The following is a 25,837-nucleotide window of genomic DNA, read 5'->3' on the forward strand; positions in this document are numbered from 1 at the left end:
GTGTACTCTTGAGGCTCAAGGTGTCTACTGACCTCCAGTCTGTGGGAAATCTCTGGCAATTTGGTAATGGCTGGTTCCTTATAAATAAACTCTTCTCCATCCAAATCTCCAAATTTATGTCCATAAAAACCAACTCTAAAGTAAGTACCAAATATCCTCTTCCCTTCCTGTAACACAGTATACAAGAAGTTGTACCACATTCAAACTGGTCCTTCAAAAAATCTTTACCCATGGACCTTCTATTTGTATGTACATATAAGATCAAATATTAAATTTAAGTTTGTGAATCCAATATTCAGTTTTAGTCAGCCTGTCTTTATATCATCTATTCTATGAACTTGACCTTCCAAAAAAAAGCAACATAGCAGGTTTCATGCAAAAAGCAGGAACTTCTAACCCTTCCAGAGCATCTAGTTGAATTTTCAGATGGCTTTGTGCTGTTTATTTTCTGTGTTTTCTTAATGGTGTTCCAGGCATTATTTTGTACACATATTTATGTTTGTTTTTACTTTTGGTAGTGCTACTTCTTCTAGACCTGGTATATTTGTCATGAATTCTGTATATCATAAAGATGTGCTTATGTTAATAAGTAGTTGTTATCTCTGAACATGATCTCCATAAGTTAATTGTTTACCTGTTGTGTGACATTCTGGAAGGAATCATACAATTTATGATGAATCTGAGCCAGTTTCTTGTACTCATTATGAGCCTCATGTATAGGGATCAAAATCTTGTAGACTAAATTTACTGCTTCATACATTCCAGCCTAAAGATAAATCATATCAAATTAATTTTTCAACCATTGGAAACAAAAGACATGATGCACTTAATTCTTTTATTCTTATACTATCTTTAATTCAACTTTAAATATATATGCAATTAGAATAAATTTTGGTGTAAATATTTACTATCTTTATGAGCAAACTCAGTGCAACTACATATTTTTACAGTACTAAAATAATAAGAAATAGAGGGAAGTTTGCAAAAAATCTGTACCATAGTAAATGAGCTAGCAGCCTGTTCCATCAGCCCTACTAGTCCACTCTCTGTAAAGTACTTCCCAGTACAAATCCCTTCTTCATCAGGGGAGACAACATCATCTGAGACGGCACTCTCCTCCAATACATTCATTGTAATTTTCTGAAGATACAGAACATTTATAGATCCTTACAAACAAAAAGTAGTAAGCATGTATATAATTGAAACTTTAACAGATGCAGAACAAATACAACGTGCTCATAGTGTTTTAAATATTGTCTCCATAAAGTGCAAGTATCGGCCAGATATCAAGTTGCTTATCCTATTCTGTAAGTTTCATATTAATTTGTCTGTACTGTAGTCAATCTGTGATAACTATCTCAATTGCTTCCATAGTCCGACTCAGGATTTTCAATGATGGTTTGTTTTAATTATACCTGAGAATGTAAACACTGATTACCTTGTAATCCACTAACCACACTGAGGTATGGTTCGAATCTGATAGTGTTAACATTGATTAACTGGTAATCCACACACCCCTACAGGGTGGAGGTATTCCTTGTACCGGAGAATGTTGACACAGATTACCCTGTATCCACTAATCTGACAGGGAGGTAAAATTTGTACCATAGAATATTGACATTGATTACCTGGTAATTCACACTCCATTACAGGGAGGTATAGGTTTATATCAATTACCTGGTAATCCACACAACCATACAGGAGGTATAGATTTAAATTGATAACCTGGTAATCCACACACCATTAAAGGAGGTAAAGATTTGAAATTATTACCTGGTAATCCATACACCATTAAAGGGAGGTATAGATTTGAATTGATTACCTGGTAATCTACACAGCCTACAGGGAGGTATGGTTTGTCCTCTATCATGTTGAGGTACTCAGCTATCAGGGCAGCAGCATGGACACAACAATGGGCAGCCTCAGCATGATTTCCTCTCTATAAGGAAATAATTACTACAAATGTATTTTTAAAATGATGCACAAAAAAAAACGGGAAAATGAAAAGATATGATAGTGCTGAAAAAAAAAAGAAAACAAATCTAATTTTTGTAAGCAAACAAGAATAAGATGACAAAACCTATAGTACCATAAGTGTATGGTAAAAAATCACATTAAAGAGCAATTTTTTTCTATGAACAGGTAACACAGCAAGTTTATTGCCATAATTAAGTATCATCAAATGTATTAGAACGGCCAATGTAATCAAACTGGTATATATTTCTACATTTAAAAAGTAATTCATTACTAGAAATACTATTAGCAAAAAAATCGTACTCTCCTGATTGAAACTTAATTTTTTAGTTGCATTATCTACCCTATTATATATTATTCCTATATAATGGTCATATTCCTTATATTTACATGTATAAACGATCCTTACCAGCCTATAAAGATTAATCAAGCTCCATCAAGCAGTATAGAAGGAGTCACACTTATGGGATAAATAGACAAAATAGATTGATTGACAGATTGATTTGTGTATACCCCCCAAAATTTTGTTTGCAGGGGGGTGTTACAATTATTATACTAAAAAAGAGAAACAATTACATATACAATATAAGATACAGAAATAAAAGAAATATAAAGGTATTTAGCAAATTATTCATGATGCTGGGTTGGACACCCAAAAAATGTTGCATGTGTTGTTGTGCAAGGGATATATCCACTTGATGAAATCAATATCATACAGCACGCAAAATCTTAAAAAGTATGTTCTATCTACATATATAGCAACACACCAAATTTTAAACCAATCCAGCCATTTTGTGACAAAATTTTCTCTACTATTTCATATGACAAAAAATTGCTGAGCCTAAAAAAAACAAAAAAAAACAGTAAGTTGATAAAAAAACAGCAAACAAAATTGCTTACAATGTATGCCCAGCTTATATCAGGCCACACACCACATTCGAAATCATCCACCTATTAAGAGCCTAGATAATTGTGACAAAATTCAGACAAATGGACAGACAGGACAGATGAGTGAAATGACAGACGGACAGAAGGATGGACAGAGGAACGAACAAGGAGATTCCAATAAACATCCCTCTTGTTCAAGGGTAGCTGCAATATGACCCTTAGTAGTATAACTATTTACTATAGTATACTTTTCAAATTATTGTACTCTAGATCATTTGTGTGGAAGAAAAGAGAACAACATCTTAAAGTATGATGTAATGTTTTTAATATGAAAATAAGGTGACCCAGATAATTTCCTACTGGTCTATAGAGGGTTATATGGACCGGCAGATATGAAAGTAAACAAATAAAAATGTTTAAAGTATAATTTTACCATATAAAGTTCTTTAATCTAAAATCTAGCTTGACTTACCTCACTATGCTTGGAAGCCATATTCTGTAACCAAGTTAACCTAAGATCAGGAGAGTTCTGGTAACCTTTAGCAATACGGTACATCAAATCTAACAGCATTTCCGGATCTTCTTGGAACTCTTTCATTTTTACAGTGTCAGACAGTATCATATGAAGATTAAACACCAAATCTTTTACCTTAAGTGTTGAATAAAAGTGTTTAGATTTCTTTATTTGTTAAATGCTGTCATTGACAGTTCTGACAGAAAATTATTTTAGTTTCTGCATACCAATGGAACTGATGTATTGCACATATGAAAAAAAATATTTGATGTAATTAAAAATTAGAGACACACCATTTCTCAAGTTAAAAATCCTTAATAGAAGAAATACAATGAGAAGCTTTAATTTCCCCTTCACTATAAAAAAAGGTTGTAAACGAACACCAAAAAGTCAATATTTAACTCAGAAATACCTTTCAATCATTTAAAATCAAATATTGTTTTACCATGCACTGGTAAGATGTGTTGGGTGAACACTCCTTCAAAAATTGGGAAAAAAAATTTTTTCTTATGAAAACTTGTTTTTTTCACAATTCTACCCAAATAAATTTCCTTTTCTTGCCTTGCTTGGCTTTTAATTCTATTTAGGTTAACCTTAACCTGGAATCCTGGATCCACTCCTGAAACTAACTCAATGCACTTGTTTACCTGTTCTGGGAAAGTAGTTTCTTGCAGGTCATAATCAGACTCAGCATAAGTCAGGATAGTCTTCAGAGATTTACGAAGAAATTCTTCATTAAAGTTCTGGTTCTGACCAACCAATGAACTTAGGGACATGGTCACTTGCATCTTCACTCTGGCAAAGTTCTAAAAAAATAAAAGCATATAAAATATTCAGTCATGAAAGTAATCAACAATTTATTGCCCCAAAACAGATCAGGATGTAGTTATCCATAGTAATAAATTGACAACGAATTTCAGACCGTGATTATTTCAAGAAATTCTTTACTAAAACAATAAAGCATGTGTAACTTGAGAACTTTTAATGGCATTTTCCCCTTGTATATGGATTCTCAAGAAACCTTTTAAATTATTCCTCATCATCCAAATCAAATTTCAAGAAACTGGCAAGACAGTGGTCACTTACATTTCCCAGTTCAAAGTTCTGTCTCATCAGCATGTAGAGGGAGGCACTGGCCTGTGATCGTATGTTCCCAATACATGAACTACAATGCTTCAACAGGCGAAGACAGAGGTCAGCACACTGCTCAGTTTCTTCCTCAAACAGTGGATCTAGATACTGAAATTAAAATAAGGTTATAGTGTAGTGAAGAATTAAAATCACATTCAATATGAAAAGGAAAAAAAAACTTTGATAAATAATTCTTTGCAATAAATGTACTGGAAAAAATCCTGCATCCATACTGTAATCATTCAATTTTCTTGTTTCAAAAAGTGATTATCAGGTTAAAATTATGTTTTAATCTGAAACTGCTTAATCTGCAGTGAAAATACTGAAACTTAAAGAACTACTGGCATGTCAGTATCTATACCCACATTGTGGCATTTTTATACCTTGTTGAAATTTAATAGAAACAAGAAATACTGTGAGCAAGGTAACAAAGAGAACACACCCTGCTTCAAATGTAAACCCCTTGATTTGGATTATCTCCCTTTCAGTCATCCAATAGTAATTATATTCCTTCATGCACATCTCCATATCATACCAAACCTTTCTATGAAATTTCATCAAAATTCATAGAGTGGTTTAGGAGTTGTGCTTACAAGAAATAGGGACAGAAGGACAGACGGACAGACAAAAGGGGTGATTTCTATGTACTTTGTTTGCCAGGGGTATAACACCAATGTGACCTATCTAATAAGATCAAGATATGAATCTGATCGTCAGTCAAGAATCGTAATATTTATCCAATTGAGAAGGAATAGAATTGTTAAACCCCTAATAAGAATTGCCCTATCAGCCAGCTAAAATAGACTTTAAATTAAGCTTGGGCTTACATTTAAAATGTGTCATTATATCAAAATAATGACACATTTTTAATATAAGCCCTCATAAAATTAATTTGTAGATTTTTGTCCAACATTCACAAAAAAAATGGCAAAGAAGGGAGAATTTTTTAGTAGATTTTTCAACAAGATTTGAGCTTTGTGGCACAAATATGTTCCTCATTTCTTATTAGCTCAAGCTGTGTGGTCTATGTTGTGCCCACCAGTTGTACAATCTACGCTATAAACTATATATACAGCTTGCATTGAATGCGAACTAGCCCCTTTTTTCATTTTTGTCCAGGATCACTTGTGAAAAAAAAACATCAATTTTTGTATTACATGTAATATTTTTTTCACATGAAATGAATCAGTAGTGTTTTTCACATGAAATGAATCAGTAGTGTCAAAATAGATCCACAATGTTAGCAAAGACAGAAAAAATCTTAATCATGATTTGAAAATTAAAAAAAAAACTTCAAGTCAATTTCAATTGGCCTCATTTGAAATAAATATATATAATCAAGACAAGAATTATACTTACCCTTGTTACCAATGCTCTTTGAGAAGCAAACATATTCTGTAGGACTAGAGTACTTTGGTTTAATCCAAAACTATGTAGTAAGACTTTCAGTGCACTGCTTAGTAACTGGTTGTGACCATTAGCTCTGGCAATCTGTACAATAAAATCTTTTCTATACTAAACAATAAACATTCCTTAATCTAAATTAGACATTAAGCATTAATTTGAAGGTTCAGTAAAGGCAATTGATAAATGGCATGAATCTAATATTTGTCCTCCACCCCAAAGTGAGGAAGTGACATGGTATCGGTAGTTATTAATTCATTTGTCCTCCACCCCAAAGTGAGGAAGGGACATGGTATCGGTAGTTATTAATTCATTTGTCAACCACCCCAAAATGAGGGAGGGACATGGCATTGGTAGTTATTAGAATGGTGTAACTAAGCTGGGTTATCAATTCCATTGTATCTAAATGTATTATGCTGATCTCAGCAGCCAAATTACTCTCTATTTGTGTAACTAACCTGGGTTATCAATTCAATTGTATCTAAACATATCATGCTGATTTCAGCAGCCAAGTTACCCTCGATGTGAGCATCAGCCTCAATATCTCTTGGTTTGGTACTGAAATTATATTTACATCAAACGTTTAATGTACAAATACCAACAGATCTTACATCATAACTTAACTGGTATGGACAAATCCACTGTCACTTTTGATATTGTCACAATTCTAAAAGGTTCTGCCAGTCTTCTGTAATAGAGTTCAGAATATACTCAGGGGCTGATCCATGCCCCTTTGAAAAAAAGGGGCATCCAGAGGGGTTCCAGAAAAAAAAGGTTGGTTCCAGGGTGTCATTTGCTCATTTCGCCCAAATTTTGCAAGAAATTAACTAACTTCTCCATCAAAGCTGGGGAGGGATTCAAAACTCCAGAACCCCCCACTCCCTCTAGATCCACCACTGGAGGAAATCTAATAATAGTTCTTACTTTAATATAAATTTTGCAAACTTAACAGAGCTATATCAACTGTACTTGGATCTACAATTGTTTTTTTTTTTTTTTTAAGATGATGCATTAAAATGAATTGATATTGTTGTTAAGTGTGAAACATACACTTCTGGCTGTTCAAATGAAGGTTTGTATTGTAGCTGGTCTTTCCTCCATCTTAGCCTACCACCAGAATCGCCTCCTCCAATGGGTGGCGTCCTCTCACCTAAATTATAAGTCATCACTTATTGAAATACCTTTATGTCAACTGAATAACTTTATGAAATTATTCCAAACATACTACAGAAATAACTTTTGTGACTTTGATTTGGCAGTTGCATGACTATATTAAGTAGATTTTATTTGTTCCTTTCTGAAAGTTCTGATTGTCAATAATACAAGTCTCTAACCACAAATAACTGAAAAAGTTAAAAGCTTTCATACACGTATACAAAGCTTCATATAACATAATAATATATATAAATAGTAAATAAAACTGTGAAAACTTTCATACATGTATACAAAGCTTCATATAATATAACAATATATATAAATAGTAAATAAAACTGTGAAAACTTGTGCTAAAAAACAAAATAAACAAAGATGAAATGAAATATGTAACATTAACAATGATGACATTATCATTATCATACCAGAAAGTCCAGCTAGAGAAGCTGAAGAATTCTGTCTCCTTCTCATCATCTCCATTCTGGCATTGGAAACTCCTAAGATGGCTTCTTCTAACTTGGATTTCATGTCAACACTCTTCTTCAGTGTCTGCTGGGAATACTGGGCTAGACTCTTCTTACCCTATATATTACCACAAAACTATGTAAGAAAAAGGGAAAAACACAAAATTTCTATGCACAACATCACCTGAAGTGCAATACCACTTAATCTAACATATTAAGCAACAAACCTTTCATAAAATGACAATAAACTTTTATACAAGTTGGTAATTACATGTCATAATGGCATACCTTATAAACCTTAAAGTGATCAAACTTATTTGTTGTTATACATGTATGTGTTGTCCTATCAAAGACAACTGTTAGTAAGTGCTAACCATGATACTGATGGTTAAAGAATATTACGTGAAGAAAGATAATTCTGTGAAGAATACAAATTTTAAGGTTACAAAAACCCCAAAAACCCAAAACCCCAAAATGGCAACATGTATAATGGTTTGCAATTACAACAAAGAACTTTCAATAAACATCAAGTTAGGAGTAAAACAATAATTTATGTGTTTATGAAGTGCTCAAAATATTTGATCATCTCATCAAAAACAATTAAATCCAAGGAGGATTGTGTTAAACCTGACAAACCTACAATATGTTAATACAGCTAATATATTCTGTATTTTGATTCTTCCAATAAAAGTTTATACATTATCTACCTACTATAAATTGTAATTTAAAAAGATAATATGTACTTCATTAATGTCCCTATCATTGTGAGAAAATGGATGAAACAATGAGTAAAAAATTTAATGGACATGAACAAAACATATGTGTGCTCAGACTTATGCACATGTGCAAGATGCAGTTATGTTTGTCCTAGATTATGACTGATCATAATGAACTAATGTGCAGTTCTAGAACCACCATGCACACATGGGGGTAGGTCACATACATCATCACTCCATTTAATTGTTAATTTACGTTTATAAAACAGTGCCAGTGGTGTCACAAGTCTGCAGCTCAAAAAAAAACGTTGAAATGCATGTTCAGACACTATTATTTTTCTTATGTGACTTACTATAATTGGTAATAAAGCAAAATATCCCAAAATTATTGTGTTTACAATGAACTGACAAAAATGTTGTGTTAAAATATTCAATCCCTTCTGAAGAAAACAAAACGTAAAATCATGAACAAATTGAAACAATAAAAAACTAAAGTAAATATAATAAATATGCAGCTTAGCTCTATATCAAATGAGCAGAAAGCAACTAATAAAAGCAATTATATAAGTCCCCAACCAAACAGTACAGCTTTTCAAAACTGAAAACAAAACGTAATTTAATAATATGTTATCCTAAAGTTATCCCTGGAGATATACCTGTGATATAGTATCATCTCTACTTAAACTCCTATTAAGTAGAGATCCTGATCCACGGAGAAAATCCACTGACTTCCTCTGAATGCCTTCCCATATCTGCTCATAGGATTTTGGTAAACTTGCACTTTTTGGACGAGAACTTTCAGCACCTTCATTCCAATCTTCCAGTGTGTCCGTTGAGCCAGATAAATTAAAGCACAGATTTTGAACTCTGGCCCATTTCGCCTGAGAATCCAATAGTACAATATCAATGGGGCACATTTATTTCATAAATACTCAGAGAAAGAGATGTTTCAACAAGCATTTGTATCCACATACTTAGTAAATTTGTTTATCAGAAATTTTATCCATGCAGATCATTTGATGTTCAAACAGACAATACATGCATTAAGTTTTTGCCTATCATTTGTTAATCATTGAATCTTGTTTAACTAATGCTTCCAAATGAAAATGATAATTTTATGAATATGGGAGTATGTCCAGAAAATATCAACATCAGTCCCAAAAACTAAAATTTAGCCAAATTGTGTTAAAAATAGTTTATTTCATGAGAAATTTTTATTCAGAGGATGTAGAACGCATTTGTAGAATTCTTTCATATTTATACAAAAATAGCCTTCTGCACCATCATAACTCCTGACAAAAGATTTTGTTGTTCATAGATTGTGCTCTATATTTTTGGATAAAAAAAACTACCCTTAACCCCCTCATTTTTGTGAGAATTCTTTGAAAACTGCGTGGAAGCAGTTTTGTGCCCTCCTTGTGACTAAATTACGACACAACAGCTCGTAATTTCTGTATATTAGCATTCAGATAGTTATTTAGCTTTAAATTGGACAAATAGAAAATTTCAAATAGTAAGTTGAAACTTCGGCAAAATAGTAGGCCTGAAACTAGTGTTCATAAATTTACCCCTTTGTATATTACCAAACAACTTAATCAGTAAGATAGCAAGTCCAAAGTACAATAGAAAGAAAAAAATATTCACACTACTTCTGTATCGAAGGAAGGTCAAATTACATCTTCTATCAAATAAAGTTATGAATTAAAATAAAAAAAATAAATAAATAAATAACATGTATTCTTAAATGAAAAAAATAATTTACTTCTGAGGGGGAAAATGATTATTAAAATACTAATATGATATGAAAATATTTTCTCAGACAAGATGTTGGTCATACATTGAAGCTTCAATTTTAGAAGAAACAAATGTAACTGACATGTTATGTTGGTGAATTTTATATAAATCAAATAGCTTTTTTTCTAGATATTCTAAACAAATGAAAGTTTGGCCTATAGAATTATTTTTATAAATTTGTGAAAAATAAATCATCTGACATGTTTCTAAGATATATTTTCTTGCCAATCATCTCTTCTTGAAAAAAGACTTTTGGAAACAAATTCTTATAGTTTTGCCATTTAAGCATTTTGTCTACCCAGTAATTTCTTTTTAAGGAGTTTAAAGATAAGTTTTTCCACTATTAGATTGCTAAAAATACAATGTATACTACAATATATGCCCAAAAGAATACTACCCTGAATAGGTATGCTCTATCTTAATTGTCATAAAAGTAAACTTTTTTTTTCTTTTACAGAGGACTACTTAAGATATCTCTGAGTATTTATATTAAAATATATTTGTTTATGGTCAGTAGCACAACTATCTACACCATAAAATTCTCTTTCTCTTGGACATGCTCTTCTTTCTCCGACTCAGAAGTGAAAAAATTCATGCATGGGTGACCACACAACATATCATGCCACTATTGTGATACTAACGATGTAATGATGGATGACTTCATAATATACTCAAAGGTTAAAGGTTATGTTTTTGGATAATCTACAGGATGTGTAATACATGCTACAGTGTCGAGGGAGATGGTACACACTGGTTTCTTTGGTGTCCAAATAAATGCAAGTCTCCAAAATCCTGTTAATGTACAAAACCACAACCAATAATTAACAAAACACCACAATAATACAATGCATATTGTAACAATCAGGTTATTGTGTCCAATAGATAATGTTTGTGGGGTATAGATCCATATGGTTGGCTTATACATAAGCAACCAACAAGTATAATTACAATTGAACCAGTCCAAATCCAAATCCATTATAACTCATCACATGTATGAAATGAAATCCTACATTTGTGTGTTCACATCTAAAGGTGGCATTTTTTTTTATTTTGCTTATGTTATGAGTATTAATGAATATGTTTCTGAGAGAGTGCTGAACAAAGAAAACAAGAGAAAGAACTGTGCATGTTTTAAAATAAATCTTTCCAAAAATAAACAAAATACAAAAGCTCACTCAGAAAATAAGAAGAGGTCAATCTTCAATACAACAACTAACTCTCAATTATTAAATTATTTTGGTGAATGTTAGATGATTCATGATACCTAATCCTATAAGCTAAAAGCTTTATTATAAATCTTATCTATGCAATCTACTATACAACAACAAAAGTTAGAAAAGTTGTTTTACCACCTAAGTATTCAAATTACAACAATGAAACAAGGAAATTTAACTTCTAATTCTAGAAGCAAGAAAAAGTTTGAGGAAATGCAATATTTTGTTTCATCCACTCAGCTTTACCATAGCAGCACTTGTAAAAATTCCAGCATTAACTTATACAAACATAATTAGTCAATCATAATCATTTGATTATAAATGCCAATTGGTTACATGCAGTTAGTATTAAGAAAACTTCTGTAAATGGCAAAAAAAATGGAACTACACCTTTTGGAGCAAGTTTTGTGTCTACAATAATTTGAACATTTTCGCATATTGTATAAAAGTCTATACAGCAGAAAACATAACCACAAATCAACTCCAGAAAAAAATATGGGAATTTCCTTAAGAGTATCAAAATTGATGTCATGTTTTATTGTATCCTTGCAAATTTTTCGTAAAATTTTTTGAAGGTTGTTTTTTTTTCTGCAAATATTACCCAAATGCTTAAAAAACTAAATATTTTTTTTAACGATCTCTTGATATAACAGGCTTAAATAAGTGTAAACACGTGTGGTCAATATTTCCTAAGAAAAATACATAAAAAAATTTGGCTTCTTTAAAGGAATTATAACATGTTTTTTAGCTTATTACTGTGTTATGCATACATAAACAGTATAAGTTTCTGTTAACAAAGAAAGTATTATATTTAATGAAATATCATTCAGTATCCAGACACATTTGTTAATATTGATTTACAAAGATGAATTTGATACTAACTGAATGCCTTAAACATTTTGGCAAAATTCAGTATTACACATAGTTGCATGCATCTAATTTTTAGTTTTAGGATTTACCAATCAAAAAGGCATTGAGACTGGCTGGAAATATACTGAATTTCTGAAGTAATTTTAAAAAAATTAGTATCTACATACAAAAATACTTTCACATATTATTCCATGATCAGTACTATCACCATATCATACATGTAGTTCTTGTCATGCAAAACAACAATATTACATACACCATTACACATTCTGTTGTTAATAACCTTAGATTTACATACAATCATACTCAGTCAGTGTTTAACCAAATACATGTGTGTACATACTGTACAAATGCTTAATACCTACCCTATATTCAAAGTTAGATACAACAAAATAAATGACGTCCAGAATCTGTTGTAACACACCCACATCAAGATCTGACCACCACTGACGTAATACTGATTGGTCAATGTTCTTTATCACCCACATAAAACAGATCAGAAGGTTTCTAGTAGCTTCAGCATTCAGGTTACACTTCCTTGGCTGAAAAGGAAAAACTTCTATGGTCATAATAACCAGTATGACTTTAAGATAGCAAAAAGAATAGTAGAATTTAATAAAACCTGAAAGAAATATACAATAATACATGTGTAAGAAATGTTGTAAGTTTCTTCCATTGAAGTGCCTATTGATTGTGAAAAGATAGATTCGTTTTTTTAAGAAAGAAAATCAGGTCAACAATAATAATAATCATATATAAAGTAGGAGCAACAGGAACCATTATTTATTTTAATTTGGTTGTTGCACTTATAAATATTAAGGGTCATTTCAAGTATAATAAATGTATAAAATACTTCAGTAAGTTTCAACTTTCTAAGGTTTTTTTTTACACATTCTTCCATTCCAAATCCTGCAAAGTGCAGCTTACTCTATTTCCATCAGCTGACAGATTTTCCTGCACTCTTCCTGCAAACACACTGGAACCTGCAATCTCCATGGCAACATGTTGACTAATTTTGTCTGCATCAGAATCAAAGTTAAAATTCTTAATGCGACCCTCAACATTAGGATCCCAAAGCTGTGGTAATGAGTCAATGACTATACCAATGATAGGCATGTACAGTGCCGCTAGACGAGCCTTCATCTCAGGGTCAGTATATCTGACATCAAGATCATGGTTCAGCAGAAGATTCCTCAATACATTAATCATTCTCTGGTGGACAGCTGAGTTGCTGCAATAATCAAATCACTGTAATATACATAGCAATGGAAAAGGTAAAGTGACTCAAATTTTACATTTTTAAGATGAAATATTTCCCATCCACAAAATAATATCACATAAGCAAATTTTTAAAGGCCTCTTCATTTATGTATACTGAAGCTTTTTTACCACTGCAAAAGTAGAATCAAAATCATTCTCTATAAACACAATATTACTTACTGTATATCTAAGTTTACTGCAAGATCTGACAAAACAATACCAAGTAAGAAATGTTGCTGTCTAAACTCTAAAGTCAGTTCATAAAATCTTCCCTTGTCTGTGAGTGTACTGGTCGAGGCATAGGATGAGGATGAAGTAATACTGGAAATACTTGGTGTAGGACTGGATGAATTTGCAGATGGAGTCAGAGGAGTTCCAAATGGAAGATTCAATGGGAAGTAATGTTCATGACTACAAACAATCCTCATGAAGTCAAGTTTAAGAAGAATTAAAGATGTAGCTTCAGCAAGATTCCTCATTTTGTCAGCAAACTGAAATAGCGTACCAAAGATTATTAATTATTATAAAAACGTGTATGTAGGAATGCATTAATATGCCTTTTATTATTCCAAAGGTCAAGAAAAAAAACATGGAAATAAAAAACACTATTAAGATTCACACATCATTTATCAAGTTCAAAAGATAAAAAATCAATTACACCTAAGCTCTATACTTACAGTTTTACAATAGAAGTGAATCTGCTGGAAGACAAAATTCCTGTCCATATATGTCAGTAAGTCATGACAGAAAAAGGCAAGACTTGTATTTAAACACTTTGTTAGTGGTGGATCCTGAAAATATAACGAAAAATCTGAATTTATGTCGTCATTCTAAACACAACAACCATTTAATCAATAATTAAAAATAGCTATTCTACCATACCAAACCAACATGTACATGACACTTTCCTTACTGAAGAAAAAAATTGGAAAATAATTTGGGAACCATTGTATATTTTTAAATTTGTTTACTCTGCACTTTAATGTGGCTGAATTGTTCCTTGCTGTGTTAAGGTTTCTTTTTTGGTCATCACAAATGAGACACTTAACATTATTCATTCTAAAAGAACAGTGGAAAAAATTCTTACTTAAATGTCAGGTCAAAACATTTTCCAATCTATAATCTTACTTCATGTGATGAATTTGACTTATACACTTTCCTATATCATACTATTTAATTTTTTTAATGGAAATTTACAAAGAAGGACTATATAAACACTTTAATATCTTATACATGTGTATTACCTTATCATATCTGTCAACAATTTCCCTTACAAACATCCTGACTAGATTCTTTATATCGTCTTCAAAATACTCGGGAAACCTCATCTGTCTGGGTGCTGATAGTTTGTCACACTTAGCTAAATGTTCTGCCATACTTTTGATCTGTTTGAATTAAAAAGCATGTATGTTACCATATAGCAAATCCAAAATACAAATTAATTACTCTCTGTACTTTTATTACTAGCACCTTCAATTATTCATGATTTTTAATGTACATGTATATGTTTAATCACAGAGGAGCAAGGAGAAGGTTATATTTCATAACACCAGTAATTCTACACTACTTACAATAAGTTCAAAGAAGAACCAAGAATATGCCATAGCTGTTTCTCTAATAGGTCCACTCAATACTGACCACTGTAAAGCCAGCTCCTCATGTACAAACTACAAAACAAAAACATTTTCAAATAAAATCTAACAGTTATCTATTTAAATTTTCAGTAATTACGTTAAATACATTTTTAAATTGTTTGTTTCCTATCCTCAAAGTCATAACAAATTTAAGGAGCTTCATTGGCAAAAATTGGCAAAAAGCACATAATTATGAATTGCCTTCTTAGCAGCTGTTCTGCTACCAAACACTGCCTGGGCAAGTTCCTCTCCTCTCATACTACCACCTCTATCATTATAACGACCCATCAAGTTGCCCACTTCTACATCAGGAGATGTTGGAGTACTGCCTGCTAGGTCAGGATTACTGGTAGATCTCTGGTAGTTCTGTCTGCTGAGAGGCAGAGAAGCTGGTCTCCCCAATGTATTGTAGCCTGATGCATTAGCCAATGCACTAAAGTTAACTGCTGAGGCTGAAACAAACATGGAAACCATTTCAAAGGTTTTTTTCCAATATATGTGATTTTTTTTCCTGTGGTACTGTGACTTTAGTTAGAAATGAAGGATTGCAAGAACAGCAAACTATTCTTCAAATCATCCCCAGACATAACTTAGCAACAAGATGTTGTATGCAACATCATGCTAAAAATTACCCCAATGTACAAATCATCACACAAAAGCAATATAACAAACACAAGCATTCCCTCCAATAGAAGATGAGAAATCTGTTACAGAAAAGTGTAAACAACGAACAGTAAAGATATAATAATTTCTTTTTATAACAGCAAAGAATGCTTATGCACCTGTGAACCAGTTTCTTGACTTTGTCATAATTTCTTGATAGTTCTGGAAATGGTTGTATACTGGTTTGTGTACCACAAAATTCCAAAAAATATTTCGAAAGTCTTCAGTTTCTTTGTTATACAAATTTAGGTTGTAGGATATGTTGAGATCACAATAGATCTATACTTACATTGATGTACCAGACCTGGATGTGGTAGGGAACATGTGTAATGGATATAAGATGCCAACAATGAATTTCTGCCATTGTGATCATTCTTCTCCTCCAAGATTTCATGAACTTTTCTCACTACATTGGCCATAGCTTCAAATGATGGTTGTCCTATATTTACTACAACAAATGCAAAAAAGAAGGTAAATTGAAATTTCAAAAAATGTTTATATTCTAACAATATCTATTTAACAATTAATATAATTTTTATCAAGTTAAATTACTACCAAATAGCCCAATATAGTATCGTACAAACATACAGTTAATAGAACAATTTTTTTCTCAAGAAAAGTGACCACTGAAAATATTGAATAAATTGGTTCACAGCCTAAGAAATTCAACAGACCTCATATTAACATTGCAATTGAACTGTATCTAATCTGTCATCTACAATTATTTTTTCATTTCTAACAGTATCTTATATGCATTTCAATATAAACAACTTACCAGACTGACCACCTAACACTTGAGGTCTAACAACTTACCAGACCGACCCCTTAACACTGGAGGTCTAACAACTTACCAGACTGACCCCCTAACACTGGAGGTCTAACAACTTACCAGACTGACCCCCTAACACTGGAGGTCTAACAACTTACCAGACTGATTCCCTAACACTGGAGGTCTAACAATCATCATGACAAGTTTGTCAAGCACTAGTGGTAGGAACTGTATTAGATTCTCTCCCCTTACTTTCTGTAAATCTACCAGACTCTGCTTCAGATCACCTTCAAACTGCATCTCAGTTTTCATCATGGGTAGTTTTTGTTCCTGTGCATGTCTGACTAGGTTTAAGAACTTCTCTAAGTAGTCATCCTGTACAGTAATAAGTAATACAAGATCATGTCATGTCTCCCATAACAAAATGTTTCAAAGATGTATACATTATTTGATCAGAACTACTCAGACATTTTCAAATAAAGCTGAAGTGATCATTATAAAACCCCTAATAAAACTTGGTACCAGCAGTAAATGACATGAAGTCTACTGCATTCAAAAGGGAACTTAGCACTTCATGCTTCCCTTCCACTTAAGGATAATGTAAATTGTGTTTGAGGGATGTTATACAAACTTGTCTTTCATCAAGCTTTTTGCATAAATATTGGTCACATCATACAATTTAGCATTTTCAAATGCATACCAGTAATATTATAATGAATCCTGATTCCTAAGAAACCTATGGAGAATGGATAGTTTTAACAAGACCACTAAAGATGCATCAAGCTTTTTAAGGAAATGGTGAGCTTCCTACCTGTGTATGAATTGAAGAGACAGCTTGGATGGCAATGTTAAATACTCCTTTGTGGTTATCCACCCACTTCATAGATGGTAAATGAGGCTGTAGAGGGAACAAAATAAAAGAATCATACAATAAATCATACAAAGTGTGAGAACAATTAGAAGGTATTGTCAGTGAATATGTACAGTACCACCAAAGTTCAATCTATTATCACAAATCAAAAAAAATTATTGATATTATTAATGCATAAGCATATGAATAAGTTCATTCTAAATATTCCTATTTATAGGAAAAACTCCTGGATTAGAGAAAATGTTTTCATTTAATTTTAGAATAAAAACTAACATGAAGAAACACTAAACAGATTAATTTGTTACAACTTGAAAGTTCCAAAACAAAATACATGTATTTTGTATGTATAAGACTTACATCGGGATAGAGATTATGATAATGAGCAGGCAACTTGTCAATAGACACGTGAAGGTTAAATTCTCCTGTCAACAATCTACCATTTCTACATAGTGGTAACCACTGAAAATATCAAAATTTATATAGTTATCATCAAGGTTCATAACTATGGCTTGTCATGTTTTAAATTTCTGAGGACATACATTAGTAAATAAACAAAACCAAATCAACACTATTAATTTGCTTCATCAGCATACATTTTATTTTTCTGGAATAACTTAACAACCATATATCTCATCAAACAAGAATTCATTTACATATCCTATCCATTATAACAATCTGATGTTCTTCTGACTACAACAATACATACAGTGTATCCAACTGGTACTTCTACTGGTCCCATCTCTCCTTTCTTACTCTGACAACTAATGTGGTAAAATGTAAACAACAGGTGATGGGCCTCAGTTAATTTGGCTGGTAACTTGATCTTCACCTCATCATAGAAACATGGAGTTCTGGAAAAATAAACAAATATTCAACAGAAAATGCTCTGAGCATTTAATGAGCGTATCTTACAATTTTTGCTGTCAAATGTTTCGATAAATTCTAAAGCTTTTTAGGCATACGTAGTATAAAGGTCATTTCATACATGTAGAAAATATCACACCATTCCAACATGTGAATTTTAACAAACACCAAAATTAAAATGCTTAATAAGACCAGATCTACCAAACTAGCATTTACTAATGTACCAAAAGTCTGATGTAACACAGGTAAATCATAGGAACTAAATACAAATGTACCAAAAGTCTGATGTAACACAGGTAAATCATAGGAACTAAATACTCTACTAACGTACCAAAAGTCTGATGTAACACAGGTAAATCATAGGAACTAAATACTAATGTACCGAAAGTCTGATGTAACACAGGTATACCATAGAAACTCTTTTACTTACTTGTTATGATAGGTGACAGGAGTATAGGCTTCTCTGACAAACTCTGGGCCACCAGATTTACCAAACATTACCTAGAATCGTTAATAAATTTACTTTTAATTGATACAATAAAAAAGTATCTATTTCATCATTTAGAATATTTCAAAACTAACAAAAAATCATTCTGATAATGTTACTAAAAAAAGCTGATGACCTAATCTACCAGTTAAATAATTATTTCCACTCTATTGTTTTCATCTTTTTTTATTATTCCAATTTTCCCCCCACTTTACAAAAGTTCTGTATTATTCATAACATACAGGTAAGGCACAATTCTCTTCTTCTCCTGCCATAAACTGAACTTTCACAGCTAAATTTCTTGCTGAACCTTGGCGATTGGCAAAGTTTAAACATTTTGGATACACATAGAGCATGTTTCTGAAATAGAGGGAGACATACTTTGATTTCTAACTATTTACAAACATTCCACTGTTTCATTCAATCACAATAAACCTATTAGCAGAATAAACTGTTATAATTTTATTTCATTGGAAAGCCGAACCTGGCAAAAAGTACTGATCAGTGATGTGAAATATTATATTTGCAATACATGTATATCAAGAATGAAAAAAATATAAGTATGTACATGTGTTTAGAGTTCAAAACACATCAGAATTGGCATCCTGAGAATACTAATGTTCCCTTTAATTCCTCACCTGTATATGGTATATGGAGCATAAACATCATGAGAAGGGAACTCAAGGATTTCTTTAATTGGTCTACTCTTATCATCTGGGTAAGGTTCAACTTTCCACAGTTCTGGTGTCAGGGAATATCTTGGTTCCTCTGGACAAGGTGAAATGTCTAACTTCAATGTTCCTACAGATTAGTCATTTATTGACAACTTTATCAATATTTCATTGTTTCTACTGCCTGATAACTTCAGTCAAAACAACCGTTATTCTGTATAGATGCTGATAGTCATGAGACAGTATTTTTTCACAACATGCATCATTATCTCTGTTTAAACTTTTAGCAAAGTAAGGGTAAAAACTCTTAACCAATTATTCTATTTTTGTTTGAAATAACTGACTTGTTTATCATTTCAATACTTAATGCAAAATTTTGAAGTTATTATTGACCTAAATCTGTTAAAAATATGTTTGATACATGCATATGAATTAAAAAATACAATATATCTTTCAGACCATACTGATACTTCTCTTTAATTATCTTTATCTTACCAGGGATACATTTGACACGCTTCAGAACACTTGATGGTCTTTTCAGATCAGCAAGAAATTTGTAGAGATCTTCATCACTTAGTTTATCTCCTTCCTACAATTAACAAAATCAATTATAACACATAATTGTAAATATGTAAATCATGTCCACTGACGCAAATTACATTAAATATAACTCAGAAAGCATGCTTAACTTGAAGACCCTGTATTACATTACTTTGATTTTTAACAAAGTGATGCTTATTAATCAACCAATATCTTTTAAAATATACTTTCTTAATGAAATATCATTAAAACAACTAACTAATATTCATTTGTGCAAGAACATAGCATGAAACATAACAATTTTAGATATGATATCAATACCTGTTTAACTATTTAGTTCAGATAACTAATGCATTAGATACTGAAATGACAAGTTCATCACATATGATAACATATATACTGTTCTTGTTGTTTACATAGTATGTTATGTTTTGTTGCTGACGTATGTTCACAAAATATTTGTAATTAATTATGTGGAAAGGACCTTTGTAAGTTGGTATAACTTATGTCCAATCCAATTGCCTGTAAATTTAGCAATAAAATATGTTTAAACTAACTAACCTGTTTAAAAAAACTAGACACTGTTAAAGTGACAGGTCTGAAGTTATCAAGACTAGATCCATAATCATCAGGAGAACCGCCCCTTCTCTCATATCCAGTACGGCCTCTGTCAAACGATCCTCTACGGGAGATACTGTCATCACGGTTTCTCTTCCTAAAACTGTCATACTGGCCAGGAAGACTAGAACTACTTCTCCTATCTAAATGAAGTACTGATACTTACAAATACATGAATGGCAAAACCTTAAGAGGTTAAAAATATTTGCATGTGTCTGTTTCAGGGTTTTAAGACTGATAATGAACTCTTTCCCCTTTATCCTCTGAACTGCTTTGGTAAAACTTGCTAAAGAGATGCTGACCATCATCAATATTTTTGTGGTTTTCCTGTTCATAAAGTCATTTTAAAGTTAGTTTTCAAAATTTCAAAAATGTTGAAATTTCCATAATGTAAGTATTTATAATTGTGACTACAAATTATGCAAAATGCATTTTTTGCAGAAACAAAAACATGGCAAAAATTTCTGAATTTACAGTTCATTTTTATTAAACCTACCAAGACTAGAAGTTCTAGAGAGATCTTGATCCTGTACAAACTTATCAACAGAAGATTCTCTCTCCATACTGCTGGCACCAGTTACTATGTTCATCAGATATATAGCAGTCCAGGCAAATGGCATTCTGTACCTTCCAAGTCTCTCACAAAACTGGTAAGCATTACCTTTGTACTTTTCTTCTTTGGTCTACAACCATCCATACAGAAATGTTTTTTTTAAATACACTTCAGGCTATTTTCACTCACAAAGTGAAAAACAACACATAATCAGCAACATTTATAAATATATTAAACATGCAAAACTTGGTGGAACTGATTTAGTTATTCTAATATTTTACTTTGATCACCACTCTAGTATAAGCAACTTAAAAAAGCTTAAGATATAATTGTATTCTTAAAAAGCCTACTGGGTACAATGTTTTGTATTAATACTATCAGTAACCCCATATCTAAAAATTGTACATTGTAGTTATACCACCACAAGTTTTTACCAAATAATCATCTGATAAGAAAAAAAAACATTTTACCTAAGTGGACAGGTTTCAAGTTTCAAATTCAAATGAGTATTGTCTTTTTTTAAAATCGACTGTACTAACCTTGTCTTCCTTCAGATAAGGTTCAGCACATTCTCCTATATCGCCTTGCTGTAAAACCTTCTCAAGCTGTAATGAGAAAAAAAAAGTATGCATGCCCTTCACAAGATTGCTATGGTCTTCCAAAATCTACGCTTATTTAAAAAAAAATGTCTCTAGTACAAATTGATAAAAAATAAACTGAATAAAAGAACAGCATTCCAATGTCGCCCGCAAAAAAAAAGTAAGGAAAACTTTAATTTCACTGAAATTTTCTTAGTCCAAGGGCCATAACTTCTGTAAAAAATATTCAACCCAAACCAAAGTCAAACTTAATCTGTAACTTCACATAGTAAAACTACATACAAAATTTAAAATCAATTGGTGAGAGCATTACAAAAAAATTGTGGAAAACTGTAAATTCATTGAAATTTTCTAAGTCCAAGGGCCATAACTTTTGTATAAATCATTCAACCCAAACTAAAGTCAAACTTAATCTGTAACTTCTCATAGGTAAGACTACAGACAAAATTTAAAATCAATTGGTGAGAGCATTACAAAAAAAAGGCAGAAAACTGTAAATTCATTGAAATTTTCTAAGTCCAAGGGCCATAACTTCTGTATAAATCATTCAACCCAAACCAAAGTCAAACTTAATCTGTAACTTCTCATAGTAAGACTACATACAAAATTTACAATCAATTGGTGAGAGCATTACAAAAAAAAAGTGCCGAAAACTGTAAATTCACTGAAATTTTCTAAGTTCAAGGGCCATAACTTCCGTAAAAATCATTCAACCATAACCAAAGTCGAACTTAATCTGTAACTCATCATAATAAGGCCAAATACAAAAAACTAACTATTTGGTACAAGCATTACAAAAAAATGCAGAAAACGCGGATGGATGGACGGACATGTCACGGGGAACAAAAAAAGAGAACTTCAATAAATCAGTTAACAAACATGATCTTAGTAAATTGATAGAGAACATTTTAAAATACCAACACACTTTTAACTTTTGATTAACAAAGAAGTTATGTAAGTAACTTTAAGTAAAAGGAAGACACCTGGAAATGTGTAAGTGATGCTAAGTACAGAGCTACCAAAACACTTACCCTGATAACTAGGAAGACGTCTGGAGATGGGTAAGTGATACTGAATACACAGCTACGACTCAGTGTAGAAACATCTTGTCTTGGTATGTGCATAGAGATCATTCCCTTCATTGATTCAGAATTCATGTCAAAGTAAAAATTCTCTGAGATCTGTCATGAAGAAAAACATAAAGAGATGACATTACAAACTGACAACTGAAAATAACCTGCAATATAATAAACCATTGTTATCAAAATAATTACTTCCATTTTTATTTTTTTATTAATGTTAAGTCATAATGTATCATTAATTCTCTAGTTATCCTTTAACTAATGAAAATTCATCATATTGAAGTTGTTAATTGGTCTTTTCAACGATAATTTCCTTGAAAAAATTCAAAAACATCTTAATTTACACACTGAAGTCTTTACAATAATACATGTTCATGTAAGTTATTCACTAATTACCTTCTTTTTCTCCTTTGAATCATACAGTGCCATACAGGCAAATATTGGTTCAAACTCCAACTCTAATCTGGAACAACATCCAACAAAATCAGAAACAAGTACAAAGTCAGGTTTCTAGCAATCATTAAGTAAAACTTAATTTTTAACTCTTGGATATCATTACATGAGACCTACTTTTATCACAATACCATTACTTAATAAAAGCTCCGCCATCTGTACCAAATATCAAGTGAGAATCATATATTGTTGCTGACAAAAAGTCTTCAGTACCTTTGGAGAAATGTGAGGCTCATTGTTTTGAGCTGAATTCTTAAATAAAAGTTTTCTACAGATCAGTGTACTGTTATTGTCTTTATATTAATCATTTTTCTATAAAGGGAGATCAGAATTCAAAGAATAAAAAAAAAAGTTTAATTCAAAGTGTGCAAAACCTGGCAACTACGGACTGACATTCCGTCGGTGACAGTATACCACTTGTAATTATGCAGTAAGCGCATTATTACTGCTCAAATGTATGTATACACAGTGTTTATATAATGTTCTAATTCATTTTATACCTTAAATTGAGACATTTGACAAGAATTCTGTGACCAAAATGTTCCTGTGGTACAAATGCTGGTGGTCTTCTTTCAATCTTCTCCTCCTATGTAAAATCAATAATCATTTTAATACTGATTGATGATCAAATGATGAGATTTTTTTCCATAACCTTTAACCCTTATATGAGGAAAAGACATGAAATAATTATGATGATAAAGGGTAAGCTTTTCTCTCTAATTCTCAGTTAACTTAACCAACTCTAGACCTACATGTATATAAAATAAAATATTACTTGTAAAAATCAAATATCATTTGCAAACTATCATATTCTAAATACACAGCAATGACTCATGTAGTCCCATCTTATATTGATATGCATTTCATTTCAAATCATGCATATTGTTTTAACAGAACAATTATCATAAAAAGAGCCTAACAAACAATTGGCCTATGAGAATGTAAGCTTAATAACCTCATCTTGTGTCTCATACATGCTGAAGAGTGAATCAAGTCTGTGTTGTTGTCTTTGGTCCTCATTCTGTTTATCTACTTGTTCATATGACATTTGTTCGAACAGATTAGGTAACAAACCATCGGCTTGAGACTGTTTAAGGTCAAATATACTGCTAGCCCAGCTACCTCTAGGTGTATCATTCATATGGATTGACTGTCTTTTCAATGTGGCATCCTATTAAAACATGCAACACATGAATGAAATGATAAAATGGCTACTGCCACTGAAACAGTTTCAAAAACAGTGATAAGTTCACTTATAACTGGCAGTGATTTAGCTAGCTCTCGTCATTTTCGCCATTTACGAAAGGATATCATAAATGATGAAAATGTTTTAGATCGTTTTCGTCACTTAAAATTTGAAAAGTGTATAAAAAAAATCCATTCAAAAAGTATTTCAGATAAATTTTCGTCACCTTAAATAAAAATGTTGTTAAAAACTGTCAATCGAAAGTTACATAATTTCACCTGGCCTTACACTCTAACAAGTTTATGACCCCAAGCTTGGTAATTACCTGGTCAACCAGGTGTGAAATACATTCTATTGTTGTTAACCTGGCATCCCTGATATGTGCATCTTTAATAATCCTTTAAAATAACAACAATTGATCAATCGTTTGATCATTAGGATCACAAAAGATAATCCCAGGGTTCTCATTCAACTTCAGCTGGTTTTTTCGACCGCCGAAAAAAGCCTGGAGTTGACTCAAGACATTTCTGCTTTTAAGTGCATTTAAAATGTAACTTATATATATCTTTATTTTAAGGATTAGTCGTGTTAAATGATTCAATCTTTAATGGATACTGACCGATTTTACTCCCGTATAAAAACAAACCCTTCACAAACCTCGCAACATATATAGCTATCTATTTTAAGAAATTTAAATGTACACAAAAACAATGTCTCCGATGTGTGACTGGTCATCTCATGGATTTTAATTAATTTGAACGCAATAGCGGATAGTTAGGAAGTATTAATCAATGATAAATATTTATTTTACTATTCTCTTTTTTTCTTGAGACAAAATCACAATGATTACGAACGTCTTCAATTCTACTCACGATATGCGGTCAAAGGTCACTAAAAAATTACCACCCAGCAGTAAGATATCACGCAGCAACCTCTTACAGAGTGCAACATTCTACAGTTGACTATGCCAATGTGGCCAACCTCCTTTCTACCTGTCTAGTTTCTGTGTTATCTTTTGGTGACTGAGAGGGGATTTAGTAGGTACTATCTGATCAAGACCTATCATAGGAACAGGCTCAAGGTTTCATCAATCAACTCTCTTCTAAAGGTCTGTCTCCATCCTTCTGATTTGAGGAGTTTTAGGTTGAAGAGGGCTTTTGAGGTATGGTTTTTGGCAAAGGACAGGAGGATTTTCTTTTATTAGTTGAGTGTCAGGTCATACCATAATAGTAGCTTATGTCAAATAGTAGCTATTTTTAGACTGAATTCATCAAAGCTTTGTCATGATGTAAAAAAAAATTTCTATTTTACTATTTTTCTAATAGTAACTATTTTATTTTATTAAGTAACACACGTTTTCTTATAGAAAATAACAGTTATGTTGTTGTAACATTTATTGTATTTATTGTTATGCCTGTATCTGTAAACTTAAAATGAATATATTAAAAGTGTTCATGTCTTTAGTT

General features: G+C 31.8%; 1 protein-coding gene across 2 annotated transcripts in view; it reads right to left on the bottom strand.

Annotated features, from left to right (window-relative positions):
• The window catches only part of LOC148629448 (dedicator of cytokinesis protein 7-like), a 38,660-nt gene that overhangs the window by 6,099 nt on the left and 6,724 nt on the right, over positions 1–25,837 (bottom strand). Inside the window, exons 6-40 of one of the 2 annotated variants that reach the window (XM_088551330.1) lie at positions 24,141–24,356; positions 23,686–23,771; positions 23,129–23,195; positions 22,682–22,831; positions 21,591–21,656; positions 20,995–21,181; positions 20,442–20,641; positions 19,836–19,929; positions 19,308–19,470; positions 18,912–19,029; positions 18,613–18,683; positions 18,025–18,169; positions 17,676–17,777; positions 17,259–17,345; positions 16,606–16,822; positions 15,968–16,126; positions 15,217–15,467; positions 14,953–15,048; positions 14,626–14,766; positions 14,059–14,172; positions 13,562–13,872; positions 13,049–13,352; positions 12,487–12,663; positions 8,900–9,124; positions 7,489–7,645; positions 6,962–7,061; positions 6,370–6,469; positions 5,867–5,998; positions 4,463–4,615; positions 4,024–4,182; positions 3,335–3,511; positions 1,823–1,939; positions 997–1,140; positions 635–766; positions 33–167 (exon numbers count right to left, since the gene is read on the bottom strand). In XM_088551330.1, the coding sequence (XP_088407456.1) occupies positions 33–167; positions 635–766; positions 997–1,140; positions 1,823–1,939; positions 3,335–3,511; positions 4,024–4,182; positions 4,463–4,615; positions 5,867–5,998; positions 6,370–6,469; positions 6,962–7,061; positions 7,489–7,645; positions 8,900–9,124; positions 12,487–12,663; positions 13,049–13,352; positions 13,562–13,872; positions 14,059–14,172; positions 14,626–14,766; positions 14,953–15,048; positions 15,217–15,467; positions 15,968–16,126; positions 16,606–16,822; positions 17,259–17,345; positions 17,676–17,777; positions 18,025–18,169; positions 18,613–18,683; positions 18,912–19,029; positions 19,308–19,470; positions 19,836–19,929; positions 20,442–20,641; positions 20,995–21,181; positions 21,591–21,656; positions 22,682–22,831; positions 23,129–23,195; positions 23,686–23,771; positions 24,141–24,356 (5,253 nt within the window). The remainder of the gene's footprint in view (positions 1–32; positions 168–634; positions 767–996; positions 1,141–1,822; positions 1,940–3,334; positions 3,512–4,023; positions 4,183–4,462; positions 4,616–5,866; positions 5,999–6,369; positions 6,470–6,961; positions 7,062–7,488; positions 7,646–8,899; positions 9,125–12,486; positions 12,664–13,048; positions 13,353–13,561; positions 13,873–14,058; positions 14,173–14,625; positions 14,767–14,952; positions 15,049–15,216; positions 15,468–15,967; positions 16,127–16,605; positions 16,823–17,258; positions 17,346–17,675; positions 17,778–18,024; positions 18,170–18,612; positions 18,684–18,911; positions 19,030–19,307; positions 19,471–19,835; positions 19,930–20,441; positions 20,642–20,994; positions 21,182–21,590; positions 21,657–22,681; positions 22,832–23,128; positions 23,196–23,685; positions 23,772–24,140; positions 24,357–25,837) is intronic. The other variant, XM_088551341.1, reaches the window with a different exon arrangement.

This window comes from Perna viridis, chromosome 1 (genome assembly GCF_037379345.1).
Source record: "Perna viridis isolate PV_CMFRI_1.1 ecotype Kerala chromosome 1, ASM3737934v1, whole genome shotgun sequence".
NCBI lineage: Eukaryota > Metazoa > Mollusca > Bivalvia > Mytilida > Mytilidae > Perna > Perna viridis.